Source organism: Chionomys nivalis, chromosome 2 (genome assembly GCF_950005125.1).
Source record: "Chionomys nivalis chromosome 2, mChiNiv1.1, whole genome shotgun sequence".
NCBI lineage: Eukaryota > Metazoa > Chordata > Mammalia > Rodentia > Cricetidae > Chionomys > Chionomys nivalis.
The window spans coordinates 123,920,493-123,947,538 of NC_080087.1; the positions used below are offsets into that span (position 1 = coordinate 123,920,493).

The following is a 27,046-nucleotide window of genomic DNA, read 5'->3' on the forward strand; positions in this document are numbered from 1 at the left end:
ATGTCATCACCACAGCCTTCTATCCAGGCTCTCAATGAGTTAGATGATGCCTAGCCACACTGAAGAGAGAGGATCTTTATTTAATCCACCAACTCAGATGCCAACCAATTCTAGAAACACAGCTGTTTGTTGCCAAAAGTAGAGAGAAAACACAAGAGTGATTCCCGAAAGTGGCTGGCTGTCCGTGGACTCAGCTGAGGATGTCTTAGATACTTTCTTGTTGCCATAATAAAACACCCTGACGAAAGCATCTCAAAGAGATGGGGATTGTTTCGGCACACAGTTCAAGGGCATAGTCATGGCAGGGAGGTCAAGGAAGCAGGAACTTGAAGCAACTGGTCACCTCACATCCACAACCAGGAAATGAAGAGAGAAATGAAAGCAGGATCCGCTTGCTTTTTCTCCACTTAATACAACCCAGGATGCCATGCCCAAGGAGTGGTCCCACCCACAGTGAAGATGGCTCTTCCCACACCAGTTAATATACTCAAGATAATCCTCCATCTCCCAGAAGATTCTAGAGTCTATCAAGTTGACAATCAATACTATATAGGATCCTTTTGTTTGACTGGTTGGTTGACTGGTTGGCTTGTTTGAGATAAGGTCTGATCCTATAGCCCAGGATGGCCTTGAACTTGTTCCTGCCTCAGCCTCCCGAGTACCAGGAATTCCAAGTGTGAGCCTCCATGCAGGGAATCCTTAAACATGACTTCTGATGGCTCCTTCTGTCTGATTTAAACAGCTGGGCCTGTGATTTGCATGTCGCGAGGCCTCAGAGCTCTCCAGGTGATTCAAACGTGCAGCACAGCTGGGGCAGGCTGAAGCTCCCCACCCCACCCCACCCCCACCCCCAGGACCCTTGAAAGGCCAGCTTCTGTGAAAACCTTGACACCAGGGGAGAGCCTGACAGGAGAGCTGGCGGGGTGTGTGTGGGGGGCTGGGGGGCGGCTCAGTGAATGTTCCTAGAGTTCAGAAGAATGAGAGGGCCTCCTCACTTGCAGCGCCATGAAGACAACACTTAAAATGGTTTCCTCTTCCCCAGGGCCAATGGTGACACTGGTGGGAACTTTACAGGACACTGCAGAAATCAGCTGGTGGAAGACAATAAGAACTTGCTAGAAAACAGAGAAAGGTTGGAAAGAAATATGGCTGACGGGGGCAGAAATGGGGGCCTGTGAATCTAGGAGCAGTGACCAGGTGGGTAGCTTGCTCTCAGAGCTGCGAGGACGGAGGAGCTGGAGACATGTCAAGCCAGCCTGAGAGTGTGCTGAAGGGGCTTCCTCACACATGCCCTTGACTGCGGGCCACTTTCTCCCCACGATTCTCAGGACCCAGGAAGGGGGTGAAGGAGATGGAATCCCATACCCTGCAGCTGTTAGGCCACCTGGGCATCTCTACTCCCTGGTTTGCCACCTCACGGCTACTCTTGGAGGCCACTATAGCAGCCTCTACATGGTTCTCCTGCATTCTGCCCTGAGGATGAATCCCCCTCATCCCACTGCATACTGTAACCTGCACGACCTTGCTGAAGGGCCCACTGATGATCCCTTTCTCTCTTCAGAATCAAGGGTCTCCAGAGATAATTGTTCTATCCTGTCTTTGCAATGGAACACATTTCCATTTCCCATGATGCACTTGTACCTCCAGGCCAGCCACTTACCCTCTGGGCACCTGTCCTGACCTCTGCTGATTATCTATTTGAACAGCCTGCTCATCTCTCTTGATTAAATTCTGTACCATTAATGTTCATCGTAAGTGCTTCCAGTTCCAGAAAGCATCCTCCATCGTCAAGACCAAAGCCAATCGCTCTTTCCACGCCTCTGCTGCTCTTCTCATGCCTCTTTCACAGCTTTGTGAACTCACCCTACCGATCCACGGACTTCCAGAGCACAAGCCATGCATATTCTTCAATCTCTTGAGTGCCCGGGAGTGTAGATACAGCAGGTGTCCAATGCACGTTTATTAACGTGAATCTATAGAGCAGGAATGGGTACTCACAGAGACCTGTTTGTGGGCAGCAGGAAAATCAATAGAGCTTTTCCTTCCCATCAACCTTTGCATCGGGTAAGATTCATGGTATATGCAACCTCCATATAATAGGGAGAAACGTAAGAGGATGGGGCCACATCCTGGGACCGGGAAAAGCGGAGACTAGCGGTCTTTTTCTCTTAACAAGAACTCATGAGTAAAAGCACACAAAGGCACATGATATAAGAACCAACATTTACACAACACTTGTCCCATGACCACATTCTCAGTAAATGCAGACATGCTGATTACTTCCTTGATTTAGCAGCTTGGCCTTTTCTGCTTACACAGGATGAACAAAGTCCCATCTCTCGCACAGCAACTTAAGACACTTGTGTAAATGTACATACATGAGCCTTATGGGAACCTCAGATTTCAGCCTGTTAACAGACACAAATGCACACTCCCCAAACAAGGCCTCCCCCTCCCTCTCCATGCTCTATGTGTGCACGCACGTGTGTATGTGTGTGCATGTGCATGTGTACGTGTGTGCATGTGTGTGTGTGCATGTATGTGTTTGTGTGTATGGGTGCACAAAGTAGCATTCCTTCCCCTCACACATAACACACACATCTTTTCTTCTAACTGCATTTTTCTTTGCAGTCAAGGTAAATCTTCAGTTGTTGTGCTGTATTCTCCCCAAAAGTTGTGTTGAAATCTTAACATCCAGTACCTTAGAATGTGACTTTACTAGGAGTTAGGGTATTTGCTGATATAATTAGTTAAAATTGGGAACTCCTAAGAAAGGAATAAGCTGGGCTCTAAATACAATGTGAATGATGTTCTAGAAAACAAACAGTGGGTCAGGAAGGGATATGGACATGTACGACGGGCAGAGATTCTAACTTGTGTGTGGAATAGATTATAACTTATGTGTGCAAAGACAGTGCACGCGTGTACCACAGGGGTTAGCTTTGCTCCTCGGCATCACATATTTGTATTCTCTCTCTCTCTCTCTCTCTCTCTCTCTCTCTCTCTCTCTCTCACACACACACACACACACACACACACACGTTCTCAGTCCTGAAACTCTAAATGTCCTCTCTGCTTCAACTATTAATTAGAATCATACTTCCCATCTCCCTGTGCCAGTGGGCGGATAGCAGTTTATGAGTGGTGATTAAGCCTCGATCAGGACACTAATAAAAATGGCCCATAAAAGGCATCCAACCCTGACAGTGTTGGAGAGTCCAGGGCTCGGAAAGTTGGGGAGGGAGTGCCTTCAGACAAAGGAGCCAGGGGAAGGGATACGGTGTGGTTGGCCTGTTGAGATTCAAGCACTTGAAACACACACACAAAGTTCCTCCTACAGAGCGCCCCAAGCTATCTCTGGTTCTATTGTGTCTTTGTCTTTTGTCACCAACATCCTTGAGGAACAGCTGTCCATTTGGTAGGGGAAATGGATGGCCTGTCTGGAAAAACCCACAGAGCAAGTTAGAGACAATGGTGAGTGCTGTTGCTGACTGGCTAACTCATGTGAGGCTAGCAGAGCAGGGCACTTTATTTTGTTTTTTTTAATTGATTTTTAGTGAGCTCTACATTTTTCTCTGCTCCCTTCCCTGCCTCTCCCCTCCCCTTCAACCTTCCCCCAAGGTCCCCATGCTCCCAATTTACTCAGGATATCTTGTCTTTTTCTACTTCCCATGTAGATTAGATCCGTGTATCTCTCTCTTAGGGTCCTCATTGTTGTCAAGGTTCTCTGGGATTGTGATTTGTGGGCTAGCTTTCTTTGCTTTATGTTTAAAAACCACTTACGAGTGAGTACATATGATAACTATCTTTCTGGGTCTGGGTTACCTCACTCAAAATGATGTTTTCTAGCTCCATCCATTTGCCTGCAAATTTCAAGCTGTCGCTATTTTAGAGCAGAGCACTTTAAAGTCAAACAGGTGCTAGTGTGGAGACAGAATGCATACAGAGCGGGAGGGACTAACAGTGGGAACCGTTACTGGGTGCTCCCTGTGTTCAAACACTATGTTATTCGCCTTCATTTTCCCCTGCAACCCTGAATGTCAAGTAAACATAAATCTCGTCTGAAAGCTGCAGAAACTGGGGATGACAATGGTTGAGTGATTCATCCACGGTCAAACACCCGGATATAGCAGAGGATGAAAAATACCTTACACTTGCATCATGGGTTCTGCAGTTGTATGGCCTAGGAGCCGTATCTTGCTGGCAAAGTCCCAAGATGACATTGGACATTGCACAGCAAGAGGCAGGAGGCATGCATGGCTACGATCTTGTCTCTGTCCTTATTTTTCTAAGGCCATCAGGACTCAGTCATAGTGTCCAAAATGGCTGTCTAAAAAGCAGGCATTATGAAAAAAGACAGAAAAGCTGTGCTATAGAGCTGATGCTTCACGTCTGTCCTCACTGCTCTTCCAACCACCGTGTCTGCCAAGGGTAGGCGTTCCCCAAGCCACTGGTGGTAACAGGAAGGACCACTCTGCCTCCTGAAAGCACTCAAGCAGTGGTGGCAGGAGAAAAGCTGTGGAAGGGACCTGGTATGCCTTCCCGATCCCTTCCGCAGTCCCGTGCCTCACAACAGATGGTGGGAATTGCTCCAGCTCCTTCCAGTAGACTCTTGGCAAATGCAGTCAGGAAAGACAGGTGGGGGCAGGAGGGCTGGGAGAGCCTGGAGTAGCTGCTGCAGGCTGACTCCAGGGGAAGTGTTACTCCAATGGATGGGGTTTAGGCCTCAGATGAACCTACCAGTTACCATGTGTGCAAGTCTAGAAAGCTAGGCAGCTTCTGAGATGCACAGTCCAGGGCTTGACTGCATCACCCAAAGTCTGTGCCGGAAACCTAATCTTCAGTGCATGAGTTAGAGGTGGACGGACCAGAGACGGGACCCTCGGAACTGGCTCCTGATGAATGGGTGAGGCTAGCCCTTTTTCCTCCTCTCTCTCACTGGTAAAGGACTAGTTCAGCCTCCTTCCCTCTGCCCTGCCCTTCTGCCTCCAGGCATCTCATGACACAAGAAGTAGAGATAGATTCCTCTGCTGTGGACTTTCTAGCTCTAAAACTACAAGAAAAACAATCAGAACTTTGGAAATTGTTCAGTCTCAGGCATTCTATCCAGCAGAACAAAACCGACTTAAGATACACAGCGAGTCGCCCGCTGACACCCGGGCATTCTCTCAGCCTCTCGTTCTCCTTGGACTGTCTGAACTAGAGTGGCTTACATGATGAGGTCTTCCCACTTCCCCAGCCTCTCCGACTGCTGGAATCAGACACGAGGCAAACTTCTGCCAAAGAGACCTGCTGAGCAAGGACCACTAACAGCACCAATGTCTTGGTATTTTTGTATTTTTCTCACTTTTATTTTGGCTTAAAAAACAAACAAAAACCCGAATGAGAGACTAGGTGGAACCTGCCAGGAGAATCGCAGCAATTCATTCAGGCCATCGCTTGGCGCCACAAGTTTACCGCAGCCACCTAAGCCAAACTTTCTGCAATGAGGGAATATTAGGCTTTATTTTCTTAATGCAATGTTAGCTGGCCGTCTCATTATCTATAGCTAAAGTACTCTTGACTCATCTATCCACAAAGGTCACATCTGTACCATGACATCAACAAGACCTCGACACTGCATTCTTTCCTTTCTCAGAACAAATTTTTTCCCTGTTATACTATGTAACATTTTGCACTGTAAACATTCTAACACTGTAGAAGTCAGGATGGAGGCTGGTGAGATGAAGCAGTAGGAAAAGAAACTTACCACTAAGTCTGGTGACTTGAGTCTGATCTCCGTGTGACAGGCAAGAACAAACTCCCTCACATTGTCCTCTAATCTCCCTCCATAGGGTGTGCAGAGAGAGGGGTGGGGTAATAGAAGTGGAAATAATTATTTAAATTGGAATATAAAGCAAAATGGCCACCAGTTTGAGTTTTTTTCTTCTCTTAACACCACCAATAGTATTTTGGATCCGAAGAAATACTATATTTAAAAACATTCTTTGAAATGGGCTGTTGGATCTGTCAAAGTTTTGGTTTTTCCAAAGGTCACACTGTCCTTCGCACTGCTTCGTGGTGGCCAGATCCAACAGAGATAGAGACAGGGAGAGTGGCACTTGTCCACAGGCTGCCTTAAATCAACACGAACCCTGGGAAGTCTCTGCTGCCAAAGAACAAGGTCCCTTTGAAATGGAAAATATATCATCTGTACCAAAATATATTTATGCTGGCATTAAGTTTCTTTCAAATTGTCTCTGGAGCATGCGACACATTCCTTTGCTCATCTGCGGTGGCCTCTTGACTTCTGAGAGTCCATCCGACACGGGAAAACTGAAAAGTCGCCTCCGGCCAGTCTTTGTGAAGCATGGTCAAAGCACTGATAGGGTTTACAGGATGACTAACACAAGGGTGTGGCTGCCTGAGATGACGTGAAGAACAGCAAGAATTTAAAGTCTAAGTCCTGTACCTCCCATCAGCTTGGGATGACATTCCCTCCAGCTAGAGGCCAACTCCCCCTCCCCCCAACTGATCCCTATAGCCCTCAGACACATGAGGCAGACTTGGTCTCAGGTCTTCCCTGTGATATGAACCTAACGTCAGCAGTGACTTTGATTAGAGCTCACTCCTCAGCTTCATCTGGCCCAGGTCTGAGTCCACTCTCACTCAGGGTGGTGGCCGACACCTCTCATCTTCTCTGGCCAATCCCGGGGCACAGGAACAGAGTGCTGACAAAGCTGGAGCTACATGGATGACAGCAGACTCAGAAATGCTGGAGACCACCTTCACACTCCCCAGGTGGAGCTTGGGTATTAGACCATCTGGCTTCAAAAACATCCTATGAGGCCTTCTGCATCCACCTCCAATCCTCTCTGTCCATAAAAACTAATAAGAAATCAAACATATATTTCCACCTTCTATTCTTACTAGGGTAGAGATAAATAAAATAAATAAATAAATAAATAAATAAATAAATAAATAAATAAATAAATAAAACTATGCTTGTCTCTATGTCTCTGGTTAAGACTGTTTCTAGCACTGTAGACACTGCCAGAGAACGAACAGAAAATCTCTTTCTTGTTTCCAAAATCACCAGAGGAGATCCCTCGGAAGGAGAGTGTTAACACTAGTGACAAACTCAACATTCTTGAGACAAACAAAAAACAATGTGGCCGTATGGCAGAGATGCGGTTCTTTAATGGTGATTTTGATCTTGCCCCAGTATGTGCTGACTTAATCGCCTTCAAAGCAACAGCTTGCAAGGCAGTTTGAAAACTGTGAGCTGTGACAAACCCAGGCAGGCTGCCTTTGGTGCATTCCCAGACCAGCTCTTATCTGTAGGCCCTTTCTCTATGATCTTCTGAATGGAGAACTGCAGAGGCTTGGTTCTGGTTACAAGCATGAAGATTCTTTGTCTGACTGCTAAGGAGAATACAGTTGGCTGGGCTCCTCCAGTTGACTATTTAGACAGCAAGACATCCACATAATACAAACATGACTCCCTCGGGCAGCCTTTCATACTTGACCATTTTGAGACATCAGTTCATAACACTCATCTGTGAGTATCAGATAATCAGCTCCAAACACATGAGCAAGAAGCAGATGTACGCGGTGGGACTTATCCATAGCCACCCACCACAAACGAAGACGAGAAAGCCCACACACGCTGGGATTCCCTGCTCCCCGAGACTACTCTCCCCTACTGAGGATGCAACATGGCTTTCCTACCTGCCTCCAGCTTCACAGTTCTACCCTAGCTTATCACGGAACCTTCACCAACACAGAGGCTGGAAACTAGCCAGAACACCTGCCTGCTGCCCCCCCCCACACACACACCTCGTCATCCTGCCACCACCCCTACTCTCAAGCAGGTCATCAAAACCTTTACCCAACAAATCAGACCTGTTTCTAAATAGAGAGTTCTGCTCCAAGGTAAGTTTTACTTCTCTGGGTTGTCAAAGACATTCTCCTATAACAGTATGCATCCATGAACCTTACCAATAATACAACTTTTAGCATAGTAATAATTGTTACTAACCCCATCCCGGATGTGTCCGGGTCCCCTCAGTTCCCTGACCCATCCCATATTGAATGGCAAAGACAGGTGGGTGGAGGATGTGTGTGTTAAAGATGGGCCGTGTTTCTGGGGCTGCTTCCTCTGCATAGCAGTCCACGCCAGTTCCCATTGTTCTGCAGCTCCTGCAAAGTCTCCGCTGGATCCCTTCCACTCTCCAGGCATTGTTGCCACAGCTGAAGTGCAGAGACGGCTTTCACTTTGCTGCTCACATAGGTGAAGGGACCTGCTATGCCTCACAGCTGTTAAGTGCCCATGGCATTGAGATTCAGCAGGCACACAGCATCTGAGTCACAGTTTGCAACACTATGCCATTATATCTCTAGAGTGATTAGTTCTGAACTATGCTTAAATGGAAGAAGGGGGCACTTTCTTTCCAAAATGATCTCAAGACACCAACACTGGAGATTGCAAGTCTACACTTCTGATGGGTGGACAAGGCTACATGACGGTCAAAAGGTGAGGGAGAGCAAGCTTGCCTGCTATGGGGAAGGCATCCAAATGTGACTGGTAACTGGGCTGTGTAGATCGTCTGTGAGTTTAAGCACTGTATTCTTTCTACTTTGTGTTCTAGTCTGCAAATCAGGGAAGAAAGCCACTCCTAACAGGCTCAACAATGTGTCTTTGCTCTGCCCAGCTTAGAGGCACACTTCAAAGGGTAGCCCCCAGCTACAATGTAACGGTTCCAAAGCTTGGTGTCTGGAAAGCAGCATGGTGATTTCCATTTTGTTGTTGGCTCCTTGAGCACTTGGCTCCATGGGATAGTGGCAAGGCAAAGACAAATGGCCATTTCTTGGGCCCTGGTCAATACTAACAAAATCAAAACCTAGGGTGTGATATCATCTATAGTCCACAGCAGGACACTTTGAGAGTTTAAGAGGACTCATTATGCCAAGACAATTTCACTGGTCAGTGAAATTTGCCAAAACTACCAAAGCATATTCTATGTCCCACCTTTGATCACACAGACTATAATTCTTCATGTAATAACTAGATGAGAGGGACCATGTCAAACAGCCACAGGTAGTACTGAAAACCAACAATAGAAGATTCAGACCCCAAAAGAAACACAATGGAGATATAACTAAGAGTGAGACCTATTAAAAAGTCTGTCAGGCCAGAGATGGCTCAACAGGTCAAGGTGACTGCCACCAAGCCTGATGACCCGAACTCAATATGCAGGACGATGGATGGAGAGGACAGACACCTGCAAGTTGCCCTCTGGCTTCCTTCATACACAAACAAAAGGAATTACAATCTTTGTGTAAAAGAGTTCATGTGCCCTGCTTACACTTTCCAGCTGGAACACTCAGGAAACCACATGGTCTGTGGAAAGCACCTTAGCACGTACAGAGTACTTCCGCTCAGTGAGCCTGCGAGGCAGTTGGCCCTATAACTTGGCAGAGGCTATGCAACAAGTGGTACCCAACTCCTGAACCCCCACTGCATCCCTCACAGCACCTAAGCTGAGAAGCCAAAACATTGGTGCTCTGGGCAGATGCCTGTGGAGAGAAAACGAGGGCACTGTGAAATGAACACCAGGGGAGAAAAGGCCACCAGCAGGCTGTCTACTGCTCATCAGAACTGACCATGTAGCATTCACTGCACATCTCAAAGCAAAAGCGCGTGCACTCGTTCATTTACTTGAAATATCATCCTAGTCTGGAAAAACAAAACAAAGCTGGTGAGATGGCTCGGTGGCTAAGACACTGGCCACTGTTCTTCCAGAGGACCCAGGTTTGATTCCCAGTGCTCACACAGTGGCTTACAATGCATTGTAACTCGGTGCCAGGGAATCCAAGTCCTTCTTCTGGCCTTCCTGGGCAATCCACACATGGGACACACAGATACACATGTCAACAGAAATACTCATTCACAGGCTGGAGAGATGGCTCAGAGGTTAAGAGCACTGACTGCTCTTCGGGAGGTCCTGAGTTAAATTCCCAGCAACCACATGGTGGCTCACAACCATCTGTAATGAGATCTGGTGCCCTCTTCTGGCCTGCAGGCATGGAGGCTGAACACTGTGTACATAATAAACAAATCTTTGAAAAAAAAAAAAGAAATACTCATACACATAAAAGTAAAATAAATCTTTGGTGTGGGAGGTACTTCTGTCTATGTGTTGCTTTTATTGGCTAATGAATAAAGAATTGCTTTGAGCCTATGGCAGGGAAGAACAGAACTAGGCAGGAAAAGCTAGGCTGTATGCTGGGAGAAAGAGGGCGGAGTCAGAGAGAAGCCATGGAACTGCAGCCAGAGATAGACACTGGGAACTTTACCTGGTAAGTCACAGACACGTGATGATACACAGATTAATGGAGATGGAATAAATCAATATCTAAGAGTTAAGCTAATAAGAAGCTAGAGCTAATGGGCCAAGCAATGATTTAATTAACACAGTTTCTGTGTGATTATTTCAGAGCTAAGTGGTCGGGAACCAACAAGCTGCCTCCTTACTACAAATCTTGAAAAAAAATAAATAAAAAATACACAAAATAAAAAATGCCCAGCCCCTTCACTCTTTCCAAGAGTAAAAATTCTGGCAAAGATTCATAAGCATCATTTAAAATAGTGATCTTAATGGGGCTTGGGGTGAGATGCATAGCCTTAAAAGGGCATATGGAAACGCTTGGGGGCTTAGTCTCCCTCTTTTTTCTGGACCGGCTCTCAGAGCCAATAAACTCCAGTGGCGTGGGAGACCCACGGAGGCAGAGACCATTCCATGACTTCCGAGCACATTCAAGCCTGGCACACGTGAGAATGCTGAGCTTCAGAGGACTAGTCTGTGGCTGACGGACGACAACTTGGTGCTTATGGCTTCCAAGGTAAGAAGATGTCAGCAGAAAACCTGGGCGCTCTGCAGACCTGCAGATCTCATTCCACTCGCGACAGTATGCTTCATGAAGTCAGCAAACACGCATCACTGTGCCTATACGAAATCGACTTGGAAATCATGTAATTCAGTCTTCCTCATTCCTCCCTCTCATCTCCCAGCATCCCAAGGAGGGGCTGGAGAGATGGACGGCTCAGCAGTTCCGAGCACACAGCACTTTTGCCGAGGACCTGAATTCAGTTCCTAGCACCTACACCGGGTGGCTCACAATAACCTGTAACTCCAGTTCCAAGAGATACAATGTCCCCTTCTAATCTCTGCAGGCTCCTATACTCATACGCACATACCCACAAACAGACAAACACATATACACATAATTAAAAAGAAAACTATCATTAAATCTGTAAGGCTAAATTGACTCAGCCTTTTTTCTGGTTTCATGGGACAGAACAGCCTACACTGACAAAGATAGGAGGCACTTATAGGGTCACACTTACCAAGTCATGGTCCAGGAGGAGGTGGAAACAGTACATTACAGACTTCAAAGAACAAAGCTCTCACTCTGTGATTTGAAGACTGTCTTGGCAAGTCGCGTGCATCCCCCGGACTTTAGCTGATCTTGCCAAAACTGCTTTAAAAGGGCACCTGAGCTGGGTGTGGTGAATCCCAGCCCTCAGGACACAGAGGCCAGCTGGTCTCCAAGTCTGAAGCAAGCATGGTCTACCTAGGGAGTTCTAGGACAGCCAGAGCTATATAGTGAGGCCTTGTCTCAAAGAGGGGTTTGGGGTGGAGGGTGCCCGAACATCAAGAATGACTCTAGTGTTCAGATTACCAAGGGGAAGATGCCAAGGGCCCAATGTGAAGCACACTATCTCCCTGGCAGTATGACACCTGATTTGAAAGTTCATCTTCAGTTCATGCATGGATCATATTTAATTTTCAGCTCTGGACACATTTTTGCATATACTTAGCAGTGATCCACAGGGGAGTGAGCCATTCAGTTTTCAGCATGCTATCCACAAATGCAGTCCACCCACAACCATTTACGGGGTGTTGAGGGCACATGATGTTTGGGGCTATCACGGAAGGAAGATAAGAATTTGGGAAAGGAATGAAAACAAAAGGAAGAAAATAAGTGCTTTGCTAGTTTCCTAAGAGGCTGAAACATTCAGATATATAAAAGCTGACTTGGGCAGAGAAAAGACAGACTGTGAAATTAAGGAAAAGGCATTTTAGTGAAGCCTGTAAGTAAGGACCAATGGAATGACAATTCTAAACCCTGATGATGAATTTCTCAAGCCTTGCATTTTCCAGAGATTTCCAATCTGGCAGAGACAGGGCTGAATGAGGGCCTTCTCTTCACGAGAACACTGTTGTTCCCACACTAACATGCTATGCAGGGTGATTGTGCCCTTCCCACCCTGTCAAAGGAAAGCCACCAGAATATGAACTGAAAGTGGTAGTGAAATCGCTTAAGAGAGGGAGAACTGGGTCAGTCATTTCCTGTGCCTTTTCTAACTCACCTACTTGGTAAAAACTAACCACTACTGCTCCCTCTTCATAGACTGCTATTGCTGCAGGTGGGCCTGAGGAAGGATGCCCGTAAGTGTCTAACAGCCTCACAAGACCATGTTCCTCACCAGCACACCAGGACAGGGTGAAGTCTACTTTGCAGAAATTTCAATGTGTGTGTCTAATATACCAAAAAGAATAAGACTTCACACAAGAAATAATATGCCAATCAAAAAACAATGACTCTTTATAAATTTGGATAGGGTCTAAGTTATTCCTTGTAATATATGTATATGTGGTCACTCTGTAGAGATTTGGGGGTGAGTCACTCCCAAGCTGTCTTCTGGGATGATCGCCAGAGCTTCAAGTCCCCAAATGGCTTCCAGGATCCTCTGTGAGAGCTCTCAACAACATGGAGATGGCACTCTTGGATTCCTGACATCATGGTCTATATCATGTCCAGCTGAAAACGAGAACAATGAAGACAACATATTTAGGAGGACAATGAAGACAACATATTTAGGAGGACAATGAAGACAACATATTTAGGAGGGGATCAGCAGCCCTCAGACCTGCGGCTCTGGTGAGAGGCTGCATGGAAGCTGTACTGGTAGCCACACACACGGATGAGTATTCTCCAACACCTCATTCCAGCCCTCAAAACTTCTCCACAGCAAGGCTGAGAGCCTAGTGTGTGGTCACGTGAGGCTGAAGGGCACGGTTTTTCCAGGCATGAGCTCTAGCTGCGAAAGCCAACATCTGCACAGCTTCCCAGGCACCCACAGCGCGGTGTGATGAGGTTCAGGAAACTTCAAAAGCCCGTCAGTCTGCTTTGCTTATATGAAGCTAATTGAGAACACTAAGAAGTGGGCTTCTGAAGGGTGTTTGTATTTGTCAACCCACACAAACTGTATGTTACACTGCTCATTTCTGGTGAAGAACAATTTCAGTAAATTATAACATTCTTCTACTAAGGGAATAGCTTCCCTGGGTCTTTTTCAGTTCTTCAGAGGTGAGGATTAATCTGAACGAACACTATAATTGTAACTGAAGAACTTAGGATCCCCATTATGAAATTACCTATATGATTAAATTCGTGATGGTAATAATTAATTGTAATGGAAATAATTAACAGTGCAAGGAGTGTCTGGTTTGTGTAAAATTAACACACAAATAAAAAAATGAAGTCTACAATGACGGGTTTTGTGGCTGTATTTCAGCTCAGACAGTTCAGTCTTTAAACACCTGGTGCTTATTAAAAGTACTTACTAAATCATCCACATCGCCACCTTCTTCAAGTCCTGCTGCATCTTCCTTGGCTTTGCCTTTGGGGGCTAGAAACTATAAACCGAAAGTTGGTCATAACAATAATATGAATATTTTGGTTTTTTTTTTTTTTGGTTTTTTTTGATGAAAAGAACAGGCAAATGCAGAAAGGTTCTGAGACACGGGGCATGGGCTCTCTTGTTCCTAAACAAGACTAGTTTTGAGGTTTGATAGTCCACACTGACTTGTCACCAGAGACTTGGTAAAGAGGCGATTAACGGTGCACACCTGATATCTCGTCTTTTCCAGAGGGTGCTGGCATGTTCAGGTTAAGAAAATAATAAAGGACCTGCCCCGCACCCCGAGTAAAACCAGCATCTCTTGGTCTCCTCTGAAAGGAGCAGAAGTATTAAGCAGTTAGTCATCTTTTCCTGAACCTGTCTGGGGACAAATGTCAACAGAGAACAAAATGCGAGCCTTCTGTTTGTGTTAGAAATGGTTTGAAAACAGACAGATGAGAACACTCTACACCAGTGTGCTAAGAGCCAGAGCTTCTAAAAGGCAGACACACTGAAAAGTCTGGACGGATCCAGGAGTGATATCAGATTTTGAAAAGCACTGAGTGCTCTGGAAATTATCTGAACACCATTTCCCACCCTAGTCCTCCAGGCAGAATAGCAGGGAACCTTTCCAGACTTCACTGCATGTGGCAACTGCATGGAAGGGGTGGGTCTGACCAAGGCATCCTGTGCCGGCGCAGAAGGTGACCTGCACTCCAGGAAAGAGAGCCGAGCCTGTCTGTAGAAGTATTTTAAATGGGGCAGTGGAGGTGAGCATGGCTTTCTGTTGTTATTCTGTGTGGCAAGCAAGCCTTCCAGTTCAACCCATGCAACTAGGAAAGCATGTACTTACAACTTTTTCTTTCCTAACATGAAAACTGTTTTTCCTACTAATCCCTGTACTTTTATAAAGGACAGGAATGACCATCACCTCTGAAACAAGACCTACCATAAAGATATCTCTTCATCAAGCCATAAACCAGGGTCTCCCATTACATACGAGGTGTAGCACAGCTCATCCCTGGAATTGTGCCCTGCTCACACACGTGTAACAGAAGTGGAAGTGTGAGGCTGGTGTGCCGCATTGGCTCTGCTCTCAGCACTGGGACAGAAGCTATAGCAGTCTGTGGACATCTTCCCCTGGACTTTTTCCCTCACTTCTTGCTGATCTCCATTTTGACTGAGATTCTTTAAAGACATTATGGATCTTCTCATAGCCCTATGGTGACCCTCCACTAGATTCTGTACAGACTTAGGATAAATGCTACCAGAGACAGAAAATCTGGGCAGACAGTCTCAACAGACTGTAATGCAGTTTAGGTATCGCTGAGTTTACATATTTATTCTGGGTGATATTACTAAAGATATCTGAGGGCTAACTGCAGATAAATGAAGTTTTGCACATGGTTTAATATGTATGTCAAAAGTTAAAAATAAGCTATGCTCGCCCCTTGATTCTTAATCTTTATAGCTGTCCTGATTGATTATTACACTAAAATAATTATTTTCTACCTTGCTTCTTCTGCTCATCAGAAATATATAGTAAGACTTACCTAGTTGGGGTGAAAAGAATAAAGCTCTCACTATATACCCTGTGAGGCCACAAATGACCCAAAGAAATGACAACCTCCATGGGCCCAGTGGCAATGGTCCACTACAAAAGGCACTCAGCAACCTGAAACATGGTAGGTTTTCTTAATGAGCTTTTTTCTTTTTCTTTCTTTCTTTCTATTTTTATTTTATTTATTATGCATGCAGTGTTCTGCCTGCATGTATGCCTGCAGGCCAGAAGAGGGCACCAGATCTTACTAAAAATGGTTGTAAGTTACCATGTCATTGCTGGGAACTGAACTTAGGACCTCTGGAAGAGCAGCCAGCGCTCTTAACCATTGAGTCATCTCTCCAGCCCAGTATTCCTTGATGAATATTAAAAAACCCTAATTCATCCTGGCGTGGATCCTCTAAGCTCCAATTCCCATTGCCTCACCACCTGCAAGGCTTCATAGTGCAATTAAAGAATGAATTAAGACAGGATCGCCTACACGGTATGGTCATGGTATATAATATTAAACACAAATGGCACATCTCTGAGATGAGGCCAAATTCCTACAAAGAGCAGAGCAGCAGAAAAAAAAAAGAAAGAAAAGAAAAAGAAAAAAAGGGAAAAAAAGCCCAGAGTTTCCAATTTCAGAACATCTGCAGCTGAATTCCTGACAGATCTCCACATTCCTGCATAAGCAGATTATGGCTAAAGGCTGGGCCAGGCCTCCTCATCCTTCCCAAAGCCCCAGGCTAATCTCTTCCGCAGGTCTGCTCCTCATCAGCTTTAACAGCAAGTAATTTCTAGTGTGTGCAGTGACCAGGAAGCTAGAGAGTGAGCACTGGAGGACTGGCCTGCTTCCTCAATTGAAGAAGCAAATTCTCAGGTCACAGCAGAAAAGGGTAAGAGTCCCCCCATCTGTTGTCATTCTTTCCCTTTGCAATATGCCTAAGTGGACAGAACCAGATGGACACATGGATGGCATGCTTCCCCTTCCTCAAACCACCATCACTTACTTGGGTTTACCACAGAGTCTTTTCTATAAAAATCTCTAGAGATCATTATAAAATGAGCCAACAGCAGGACACAAGACTCACTCAGAGAGTGGAATCAATAAGCTCTGCACAGGAACTCCATTAGACTGAAAGCTAACAATCCGACCCTGACCAACACCCATGACCAACACAGGCAGGCAGTCCCAGCACTTGGAGGCAGAGGCAAGTGAACTGCCAGAGTGCAGAGTTCGAAGGGAGCTGGGTCTACACAGGGAGTTCCAGGCCAGCCTGGACCAGAAAGTGAAACTGTGTCTCAAAACAAAAAACCCCGAGGCTTTTACACTGGGCCAAGTCCAACACCATCAGATGATTACAGATTACTCAAAAACATCAGGTTGGGACAATAGTAGTCACGAGATTGACTGGCATCTGCAAAGTCCTGATCTAATCCCAATACTATAGCAGCAAAAAATAAGGAAACGAACAAACAAACCAAAGCCAGATGTGGTGGTTCAATCATGAGGTGAAGAAAGGGAAGGATACGGAGTTCAAAGGTCACCCTCATCACAAGACAAGTGCAAGCCAGTATAGGTTACATGAGCCCTGGCTTAAAACAAATACAAATCAATCAAAAGAAACACAAGGTTGCCTAAAATGATAGAATCTGGGGTTTCACTAATGCTACTCCCAGTTTATTTCATTCATAAGGATAATTCAGTGAGAAAGGAAAATGCTGCAGCCTGGAGCAAAGGACACAGCTGGACCTTAGCTCTGCTGGATCCTGGCCATCTCACAGCTAACTATTCCCAAACACCCCCTCCCCCCCAGCTTACGGGTTTGTGTAGGTGTAAATGCTCTAATTATAGGGGTTCTACCCAGCGTCTATCCAACTATGTACAGATACATGTATCTTCCATGTCTTCATTTACAAATGGAAATGACTTTCGAAACAAACCCAATCCCTGTCATCGGGAGAAAGGATAGATACGGCAGGAATCACAACAGGGACATTACACAGCTAGAACATAGGTAAGAGAGCCGTGATAAATCACAAAAGGTACGACTTCCAGTCTACGAAGGCCGGCAACAGACAAAAAGGCTCTCAAGTGACAGTCAGCAGCAGCTATGCAGAAAGGTGCCAGGGAACCTTTGGGCAGTAAACAGTCACATGATATTTTTAAACAAGCTGTATACACACGATGTTTGTAAATGTTTACTACATATATGAACTGCCTTAATAAAAAGTTCAAATGTAAAAATTACCAAGCTTGTCAGGTGCTTGTGATGCACCTCTCAACAGGCAAAGACAGAGAATTTGTCAGTTCAAAGCCAGCCTGGTCTACAGAGCAAGTTCCAGGACAAACAGGGCCACCCTGAGAAACCCTGTCTTGAAAAATAAAAAAATTATCAAGCCTACCATGCCTTTAATCCCAGGGGCAGGCAGATCTCTGTGAGTCCCAGGCCAGCCTGATCTACAAAGTTAGTTCCAGGACAGACAGGGCTACATAGTGAGACTGTCTTGAAAAGCAAGTCTAAAAAGTACTAAGCTTTAAATACCCAGTGAGACTGTCTTGAAAAGCAAGTCTAAAAAGTACTAAGCTTTAAATACCCACCCCCCACACACACATAACCACATTTTCCCTCACATACAGAAAAACTACATCAGTAATTTAAAACAGAAATGGAAACGGTCACAGGGTCCAACAGAGACCACCTGTCAGTTAGAGAAATGATTCTTTTGTTCTAGACAAGGCTGTGCTGTGCATCTCAGGCTGGCCTTGAGCTCAGGACCCTCCTACCTCAGCCTCATGAGGACTGAGATTACAGGCATGTCTCACCATGCCTAGAAAGAAAGAGTTCTTTGGAGCCTGGCTCCCTGGTTAAGAGTACTTGCTGCCCTTCCAGAGGACCTGGGTTATTTACAGTTGTCTGAACCCCAGTTCCAGGGGATCTGATACCCTCTTCTGACTCAGGGCACTTGGCATGCACATGGCACACATACATACATGCAAGCAAAACATACACACAAAAATAAACAAGGAAATTTTTCTTTGCTTTTTGTTTGTTTTGGTTTTTGGCAACCAAACCAAGGACCCTGGGCAGGCTGGCCAAGTGTACTGCCACTGGGCTACAAGGCACTCAGAGCAATGATTCTTAGACTTCATCTCAGACTCTTTCATCAGGATTCTACGTCCGAGAACAGGATTCCCAGCCAGTGATTTCCTATAGAAAGACTACATTAAATACTAATGACAGGCATAATGCTCCCCGCTAGGAATAGAACAAGTTCAGCAAAAATATCAATGGGTCACAATGACATTAAAACGAATTACACCGCCGGGCGGTGGGGGCGCACGCCTTTAATCCCAGCACTCGGGAGGCAGAGGCAGGTGGATCTCTGGGAGTTCGAGGCCAGCCTGGTCTACAAGAGCTAGTTCCAGGACAGGCTCCAAAGCTACAGAGAAACCCTGTCTCGAAAAACAAAAACAAACAAACAAACAAACAAACAAAAAAAACGAATTACAAAGAGCAGTATTTTACCTAGATTTCAGAATGGAATGAGAGATGCCAGGAAACTTAAAGTGTCTATCTAAACTTATGGACAATTTTTTGTTTTGACATGGGTAGCCTCTTTGGGCTGGGCCTTGGTTCCACATGCTGCCTTCTCCCAAGTTGCAGGGTTATAGCCACAAAACACCACAGTTATCTCTAGGAAATACATTTCCATGTCTGTACCAGAACTGACTTACCTCCATTTCTCAAAGAATCATAGAATCCATATACTTCTAAAACATACTGGAGAGAAGTGACTCTCCTTAGGATGCTGTATTAAGTTATAATTTAATTTTCACTTCAAGTGAACATTCCTGGAACATAACTGTTTCCTTTCTAATGTCAACATTTCACAGCAAGAGTCTGACAGCTTGCTAATGTTAGAAAGCTTATGGTAAATACCTTGAAATAGGTAGACTACAAGGCTGGTTCTTCTATCTTTGTGATTAGAGTCAAGGTTTGCTAAATGATTATTTGGGAAGGGACAAACCTAACAATTCATTTGCAAAGCAAATGAATACTTGGTGTCTGGTCAAAAGGGTTCGCTTTCACCAGCCTTTCACTAGCTGAAGCATGTTACTCCTACTAAAACCACAAGCAGGGCTGGGGATGTGGCTCAGCTGGTAAAAGTGCTTGCTGCTCAAGCGTGAGACCCTGAGTTCAAGTCCCAGCACCCATGTAAGAACATCAGGTGTGGCGATGAATGCCAGCGATTTCGGCGTTGGAGAAGCAGAAATAGGAGGCTCCACTTGGCTAGCTGGCCAGCCAGTCTATCCAAATTTGTCAGCAGAAGGCTGAGTGGGAGACACTGTCTCAGAAATTTATGTGAAGAATGACTAAGGAGCCATCTACTATTGATCTCTGATCTCCATGCACACAGCCCTGCATATACATACACACAAACACATTGCACATGCACCACCAGAAAACAATCACAATGCAGAGGAAAGACCATGAGGAACCTGTTTCCCTGAGCCAGAATATAAGTCTGCATTTCTCTCCACTAGCATCTGTAGGTACACTTTTCTCTCAAAAAACCAACAGATGCCATTTAAGAATTTTTTTTAAAAAAAATCTCTTTAAGTATGCATGTGGTGTGTGTGTGTGTGTGTGTGTGTGCATGAGCATGAGCATGCAGGTGCATACATGCTACGCTGTGCATGAAGTCAGAGGACAACTCTAAGTGCCAGTCCGTGCCTTCCACCAGAGACCCTTTGTGTTCATCATGCCCTAAGCTTTACCCACTAAGCATTCCCCCAGCCACACAAATATGTCAATATGAAAAGGGCCCACTTCCATTAAGGCAGACACAAAAGCCTAGTTTTGCACATCAGACACTGATAGGATGCACTGTGAAGGTGATCACAGAAGAGGAGGTAGAAAGATTGTGAGAGCCAGAGGTGACTGATGACACCAAGGAGACAGTGTCTTCCAGGCACAACAGGACTGTTAGGGCTAAACAGCAAGCTCTGCCTTGAAAAAACAAAATAAATAAATAAATAAATAAATAAATACATTGGCAGAATCACTGAAAATGTAAAAGAAAAAAATGGTGTTTTCTAGATGCAAAAGAAAGCCTGCCAGGTTGACGAGCAGTCCACTTTTGCAGAGGCTCTAAGACAGTGCACACCATAGCGTTCTCTCGGAGCTGGCACGCCATAGATTTGGCAGCATTTCCTGGCTTCTCATCTGCCATAAGTGGAGTTTTACTGGCAGAGAAACACTGTCACCAAGCACGAAAGTACCAGGTAGCCGCTGACAGAAGAGCTTCTCCCACCTGCCGTACCCATGGCACTACCTCCACTCAAAGATGGCGGCATCCCAGCTGTCTTCAACTGAAATCGGTTCTGGGGATATTAGAATCACCCAAAAACTCCACCTTATTCCTAACAATTAGCTGAAATTTCTCTCTACAGCTTAATTATCAGACATTGAAACTCCTGATGCATAGGTTCTGTGCTCTTTAACCCGAAAGAAGATATCGCACGTGCAACAGAATGCGTTTCACACAATCGGAAAGCGTTCTCTTGTTAGATTCCTTCCCTCACTGAGATGTGACGTTTTTGGCTAAGATGTGCTGTGGGGGGGAAGCCTAGCTTTTGAATATTACCACTTCCCACTTCCTGTAAAAACTAGAAGATGTAGTCAGTCTCACCTAGATGACAGATTTCTCACAATGCGTAATGACTGGAATTAAATTATATATGAACTTAGTGTACTTAGCAAGAGCTGACTGGCATAGATTTATTCCAACTTCTATCAAATGCTATCTGATATTTCATAGGTAAGATGAACATTCGTAAAAGCTGACTTTAAGAGAACCCTTGGCAACCTCAGTAAACCTCATCCAATCAGGTGAAAGCCCTGAATGACACAGCAGGTCTCTCCCAGGAGGAATTCAAGATGGTGACACAGGCACCCCTGCCTTGATCTCAAACCAGCCAGTCTACTGTGTGCTGGACAGCAGACAGGCAACAGTGATGACAAATGGGGCCCAAAGCATCCACCCCGCTTATAACCTGTACAGATTGTCCAGATGAGTCTTAGCATCTGTTGGGAAGGATGCTATCTTGAGAGGGCTTTTGATTTTGAAGGGTTACCCTCTTGTATCTTTAAACTTGATAAGGTCATAGTCAGTGCAGTCAACACCATCATCAAGGAGGATGAAGGCAATCGACGTATCTGTCTTTACCAGTGTCCAACTTGACTCCTCCCTCGTTACACTTGGGGTAAAAACCTGTACCCACAATCAGTCTGTGAGCTCCTGCAAGTGGAGGTGGACAACCTGGAAACTTAATGAGTAGTCTTCCTTCTATAAGAAGATCAAGTTGTGGATAATACAATATTGGCACTTTCCCACCACAGGTCACTTTTGTATTTTCTAATCTAACTTTAAGCAAAGCTTAAATGCAGAAAAATATCTGGAACTTCTTATTTTTTTAAAGGTCTCAGCTAAACAATTAAAATCTCTACCTACCTATCTATCTATCTATCTATCTATCTATCTATCTATCTATCTATCTCCTCCCATATTGGTGTTTCTTTAAAGACTCTTGATTGACACATTTCAGTTTAAGGGAGAAATATTGCTACAACATTGTATAAAGTGACAAATCGGCCAAACATCTGAGTGACATCTCGAGCCCAGGACACTCAGTACTGACTGTGGCAGCAGCAGCTCAGGCACTGAGAGCACTGAGACAATAACCGTACCCGTACAGCATTCTTCTAGTGCTACGATCTTAGTTCTCTAGGGGAAGCCCATACCTGCTCTTTAACAATGAGTGTGGGGTAGGCATCAGTTGGGGGAATGCTCCCTGTACAAGCGAAAGGTCTTGGGTTCAAGTCCCACGCTGCATGCTTGTATCCTCAGCAGTTGGGGATCAGAGAATTCAAGGCCACACTGAGGAGATGGCCCAGTGGGTAAAACACTTGGTGCACAAGTAGAGACTGAGTTTGGATCCTTAGAACACATGTGAACACTGGTGACTGTGTGCACCTCTAGAATCTTAGTGTCCCTACAGTAAGAAGGGAAGTAGAAACAACAGAAGCCCTAGAAGCTTGTGGGTCAGCTGCAATGTCACAGGCAGCAGCAAGAAGAGATCCTGCTTCAAACAAGGATGACACCAAGGTTGTCCTCTAACTGCCACACCCATGTCACAGCATAAGTGTGCCCACACTCATATAAACACACAGTTAAACAGTTGTACACACACACACAAAGGTTTTGTTTTTAAGTTCAAGGTCTTTCTTAGCTACCCAGGAAATCAAAGCCAGTCTAGGCTATAGACCCTGTCTCAAAAAAATAAATCAAATAAAAAATAATCAAGAAAAAAACTCTGCAAATCAAAATACTTCGTAAAAATTCTTGATTCTTGCTGGCTAACTCCTCTCCCTCATAATACTCGGTTCCTGCCTCACGTCTTTTCTGGTTGAATTTTCATGGCACTTTCCACTCTGCCTGCAGGTAGACAAACAATCTGTTCCCAGACTTGTCCCTGCCATTCCCTTACCAGAACTCTGTCTGAGGTCTTCGTTACCACCCGTGGTTATGCCCAGTCTCCATCACAGCCCTGTGCCCCCAGAAATGACCAGCTGAGCCCCTAGAGGTCAAGGTGCTGTCACTGCCCCCGTCTGTGACTAGCACAGAGCAGCCGAGTCAGCGGCCAGCTGCCAGGTAATGAGCTGGTGGGACTGGGTCAGCCGGGGACTGCGGCTGAAGCAGGAGGTTATAAACTATGTGCTCCGAGCTATTCAATTTAATTTCATAAAAATTTCATTACAACCTTGAGATACAAAGAAGAATTACTGAACTAAATAGCTACATATATTTGACTGACAGTAGAGTCAGATTTAATATTCAATACATCAAACAAGGAGGCCTTAGCCTAACAGAAGTGCCAATCAAAAGCTCGTGGGTTCTGTACACATGGGGGTCTTTCACTGAAAACACCTGGCTATTCCCAGAGCTAGATTAGGAATGTTTCTCTACCGGCTCGACATTACGTTCACAAAAACAGATTTAAAACCTCAAACAGACACTCCTGAGACCTGTCTCAAACCAGCAAAATCTTTGGAGTGGTTCCTATCTTTCTTCTTGTCTTTAGTGCTGGAGGACAAACTCAGTACTGCATGCATGTTATTTTAGCCAATTATTCTACCCCTAAGCTACATCCCCCGTCCTTGCTGCTTAACCAGTACTTTTAAAAAGAGATGGGGAAGGTGCAGCTAGACGGCTCAGCGGGCAGGTGTGCTGCCATCGAGCCTGATAACCCACATGGTGGTAGGAGAGGACTGAGACCTGCAGCTGTCCTAACATCTGCACATGCGCCATGTGCCACAGCATGCGCCCCACCCCAACACACACACACACACACACACACACACACACAAATTTAAACAATTCAAGGTGGGGAGAGAGGGCACTTGGCAGGCTTCTCTAGGCTCTAGGCTAAGCAGGAAGCACTGGAGTTCAACAGTTCTGCGGCTACTGAAGCTGGACTACAGGTGGACTCTAGAACCATAACCACGGGAAAAATGAATGGACAGAATGTCTCTTCTAAGAACGCTGCAGTTGAGGCAGGGCGTGGCTGATAAGGAACAGGTGAGCTGTGTCAGTAGCTTCCTCGTGGTGGAACTCATCTAGAGCAGGGAGGGAATTAGCTCACCATACCTCTGTGGCCTCCTCAGCTGTGACAGAGCTTCCAGGGCTTTCATCCTTGGTGATCAAAGTAACTCCATCTAAAAGTAAGGTAAAGAACAATCGAGACGATTTTATCATCAACCACGGGCTTCCCCGTGCATGTGCACTTGTGTGTGCATATGTGCATGCATGGACACACACACACTCACACAAGCAACATGTGTCCCATGCATACAAACAAGCATATGCACATAGCATGTACACCACACACATGAAAACGAAAAGTAAAAAGAAGTCATATACAAACATATATACATATATATGTATGTGTGTATGTGTGTATTTAAGTGTATATATATAATAAATATTTGAAGAAAACGCCACCACCTTACCCTGAACAACAATTTCCCAGAAATGATTTAATTGTTTAATTTCTACTTTCTCTCGAAGGTCTTTCAGGAAACTATTGAAGCGCTGCTCTTCTGAAAACTGGGGGTGGGCAAGAGAAGAAGAGGCAAGTCAGGGCAAACACAAAGCCAAGCATAGCTCCATACCAATGCATTAGACTTGAGCCCATCAGAAATAAAGTGCACGTTGCTAACCAGAAACCAGCAACTCAGACTGCTCTGGCTTTTGTGAGCCCGAGACGGCTATCCTGGGAAGGCACGGAGCTGTTGAAGCCACATAGATTTTGGCAGCTTAGAACTTTGTTTTCAAACAAAACAACACTTTACTGAATGCTCACGCAGCTCAATACACTGATCATCTGACTTCAAGAATTGTCAATTTATCTAATCTTTGTTTCTCCTTGTGTTTACCAGAGATTGATCACAGAACCTCAGGCATGCTGGCCCAGTGCTCTACCGCTGAGCTACGTAACTCCAGCAGTGACCCATCTCACACAGCTCTATCAATAATATTAAAGTAAATTTTAATCACAGTATTTCAATTATAAATATTTATGTATGTCATATCTAATATATATATATATATATATATATACACATTAATTAAGAAACATTCATCTTGGCTTGTTGGAATATGCCTATAATCCTAGCACTGGGGAAATGGAAGCAAGGGAATAAGTTCAAGGCTGGCCTCAGCTGTACAACTATAAGATCTAAGCTAGGATGGACTCCTGAGACCATGCCAGTAGTCAGGGAGACTACGAAGAAGTGGGGGAAAAGGAAAATACATGCCATTACACATCAGAAAATTGAAGAGGGCCATAAGGAACAAAGAGCCACTTGATATTGTTTCTTTATGTGAATTTCATATTCCTTTTAAAAACTAATTTTACATATCAATCCCAGTAAAATACATTGTTTCAAAAATAAAAATAATTTAAAAAAAGAAAGGAAAAAAACCTCTATTTTACTGCTTAAAGCAGGTCTGCGTTGAGATGGACTGATCCATCTCCAGACTCTTTTGGTCCTCTCCCATCTCGTTCTCATCTTTGTTGTGGTGATGCAGGTAAAACAATGGGCCACGTCTACACTAAGTTACTGAGATAGACACCCAAGTCCTAACTGGCCCTGATCCTGCTTAGCTTGCAAGATCGGATATGACTGGGTGCCCTCAAGGTGGTACGGCCAGAGCCCAGCTCTCTGACTGCTGACATTCTTCCCCAGCTGTGATGACAAGGTCCATGAAGCCTGGGTGGAGATTTTAAAAGCAACACATTTTCCCTCTCCCCATTTAGACAGATTCTCCCTCTGTTTATTCAAGCCATCCTTTGTCTTCTCTTGATTCTACTTTTCCAACATTTTGTATGTTTTTTAATCTGAAGGGTATTTGGATCATCTCCTGATGACATTTTCTCACTCTCTTGTCATTCTTTGTATGAACCTAAATCATTCACGGATTAATTTGTTCACTCAGCACCCACAGAAACCCTCTACAACTGTGTCTGCTTTACAAGACACTTTCTACTTCAATCTTGGCTCACTCTTGCCGAGAGGACTAAAGGTCAGAAATTCTCTGCAAGAGGTTTACAAGCATTTCCTTTCTTTTTTTCTTTGAGACGGAGTTTCTCTGTGTAGCCCTGGCTGTCCTGGAACTTACTCCATAGACCAGGCTGGTCTTGTACTCAGAGATCCACCTGCCTCTGCCTCCCAAGTGTTGGGATTAAAGATGTGTGCCACCACCCAGCATAACCATTTTCTAAAAGTTCCTAACAAAACAAAGAAAATCCACCTTAAACATTGGGAAATTACTGTTTGTAGGGTTGTTTCTTCTAGCATTCATATACCTACTCCTAACTTTGTAAAATCCTTCTCAACAATCACACTAATATATATTTTCTGTCAATTTTCCTAAAAGAGGCAGCTTATCCTTCATAATGGTAGGGCTACCAGAGGTCACAATGGGACTGTCCTCAGTTCTCTAAGTAGGAACATGATGCCTGGACACTAGTGCCATCAAAAGCTAACACAGAGAGATGAATCCTTCACCCCCACCCCCACCTCAACTGCCCCCATTTCTCCTGAGTGATGATAATGACAGCTACAATGAATTTAGCCATTTCTACTACTCTTGTATACTATACTGTTTACAGTGAGAATGATGCTTCCGAAACCCAGGCTTCTTTGTGGGGGTGCTGCTTGCCTCTGCCCTTTGACAGCTGTTGGGGCAGAAGCTGGTGAGCGCAGTTAGTACCTGCACGGCCTCCTCCCGGAAAGCTTTGATGCACTCCATACTCTTCAGAAAATACAGTATTTCGTTGGTATCCACAAACTGCTCAATGTGACTTATTAGCTGGAGGCTCGCTAGAATATAAGACAATTTATTCTCTTAGGTGGGAAGGATGTTTTTGAGGACACAGTACAGTTCTTGGCACGTAACTGTAAGGATAAACTCTTTTGTTCAAGAACCTCAGAATCTGGGTGAATATTAGCCAGGTTTCTCTAGGGAAGGATAAGATGCAATAATTCCACCTCAAAAGTCTACATTTAAGAACTTTGGTTCTAGGCATGGTGGTGCACATCTTTAGTCCCAGCATTCAGGAGGCAAAAGCAGAAGGATTTATGGGAGTTTGAGACCAGCCTGGTCTACAAAGCAAATTCCAGGATACCCAAGGCTACACA

The 27,046-nt window shown here is 44.9% G+C and overlaps 1 protein-coding gene across 1 annotated transcript in view; it reads right to left on the reverse strand.

The window, feature by feature from the left end:
• Positions 1-12,622: 12,622 nt before the first annotated feature.
• Positions 12,623-27,046, reverse strand: part of Xrcc5 (X-ray repair cross complementing 5) — a 102,745-nt gene continuing 88,321 nt past the window's right edge. The window contains exons 17-21 of the mRNA XM_057762816.1: positions 26,619-26,728; positions 24,353-24,449; positions 23,991-24,058; positions 13,674-13,745; positions 12,623-12,867 (exon numbers count right to left, since the gene is read on the reverse strand). Coding sequence (XP_057618799.1) covers positions 12,853-12,867; positions 13,674-13,745; positions 23,991-24,058; positions 24,353-24,449; positions 26,619-26,728 — 362 coding nt within the window. The 3' untranslated portion in view covers positions 12,623-12,852. The remainder of the gene's footprint in view (positions 12,868-13,673; positions 13,746-23,990; positions 24,059-24,352; positions 24,450-26,618; positions 26,729-27,046) is intronic.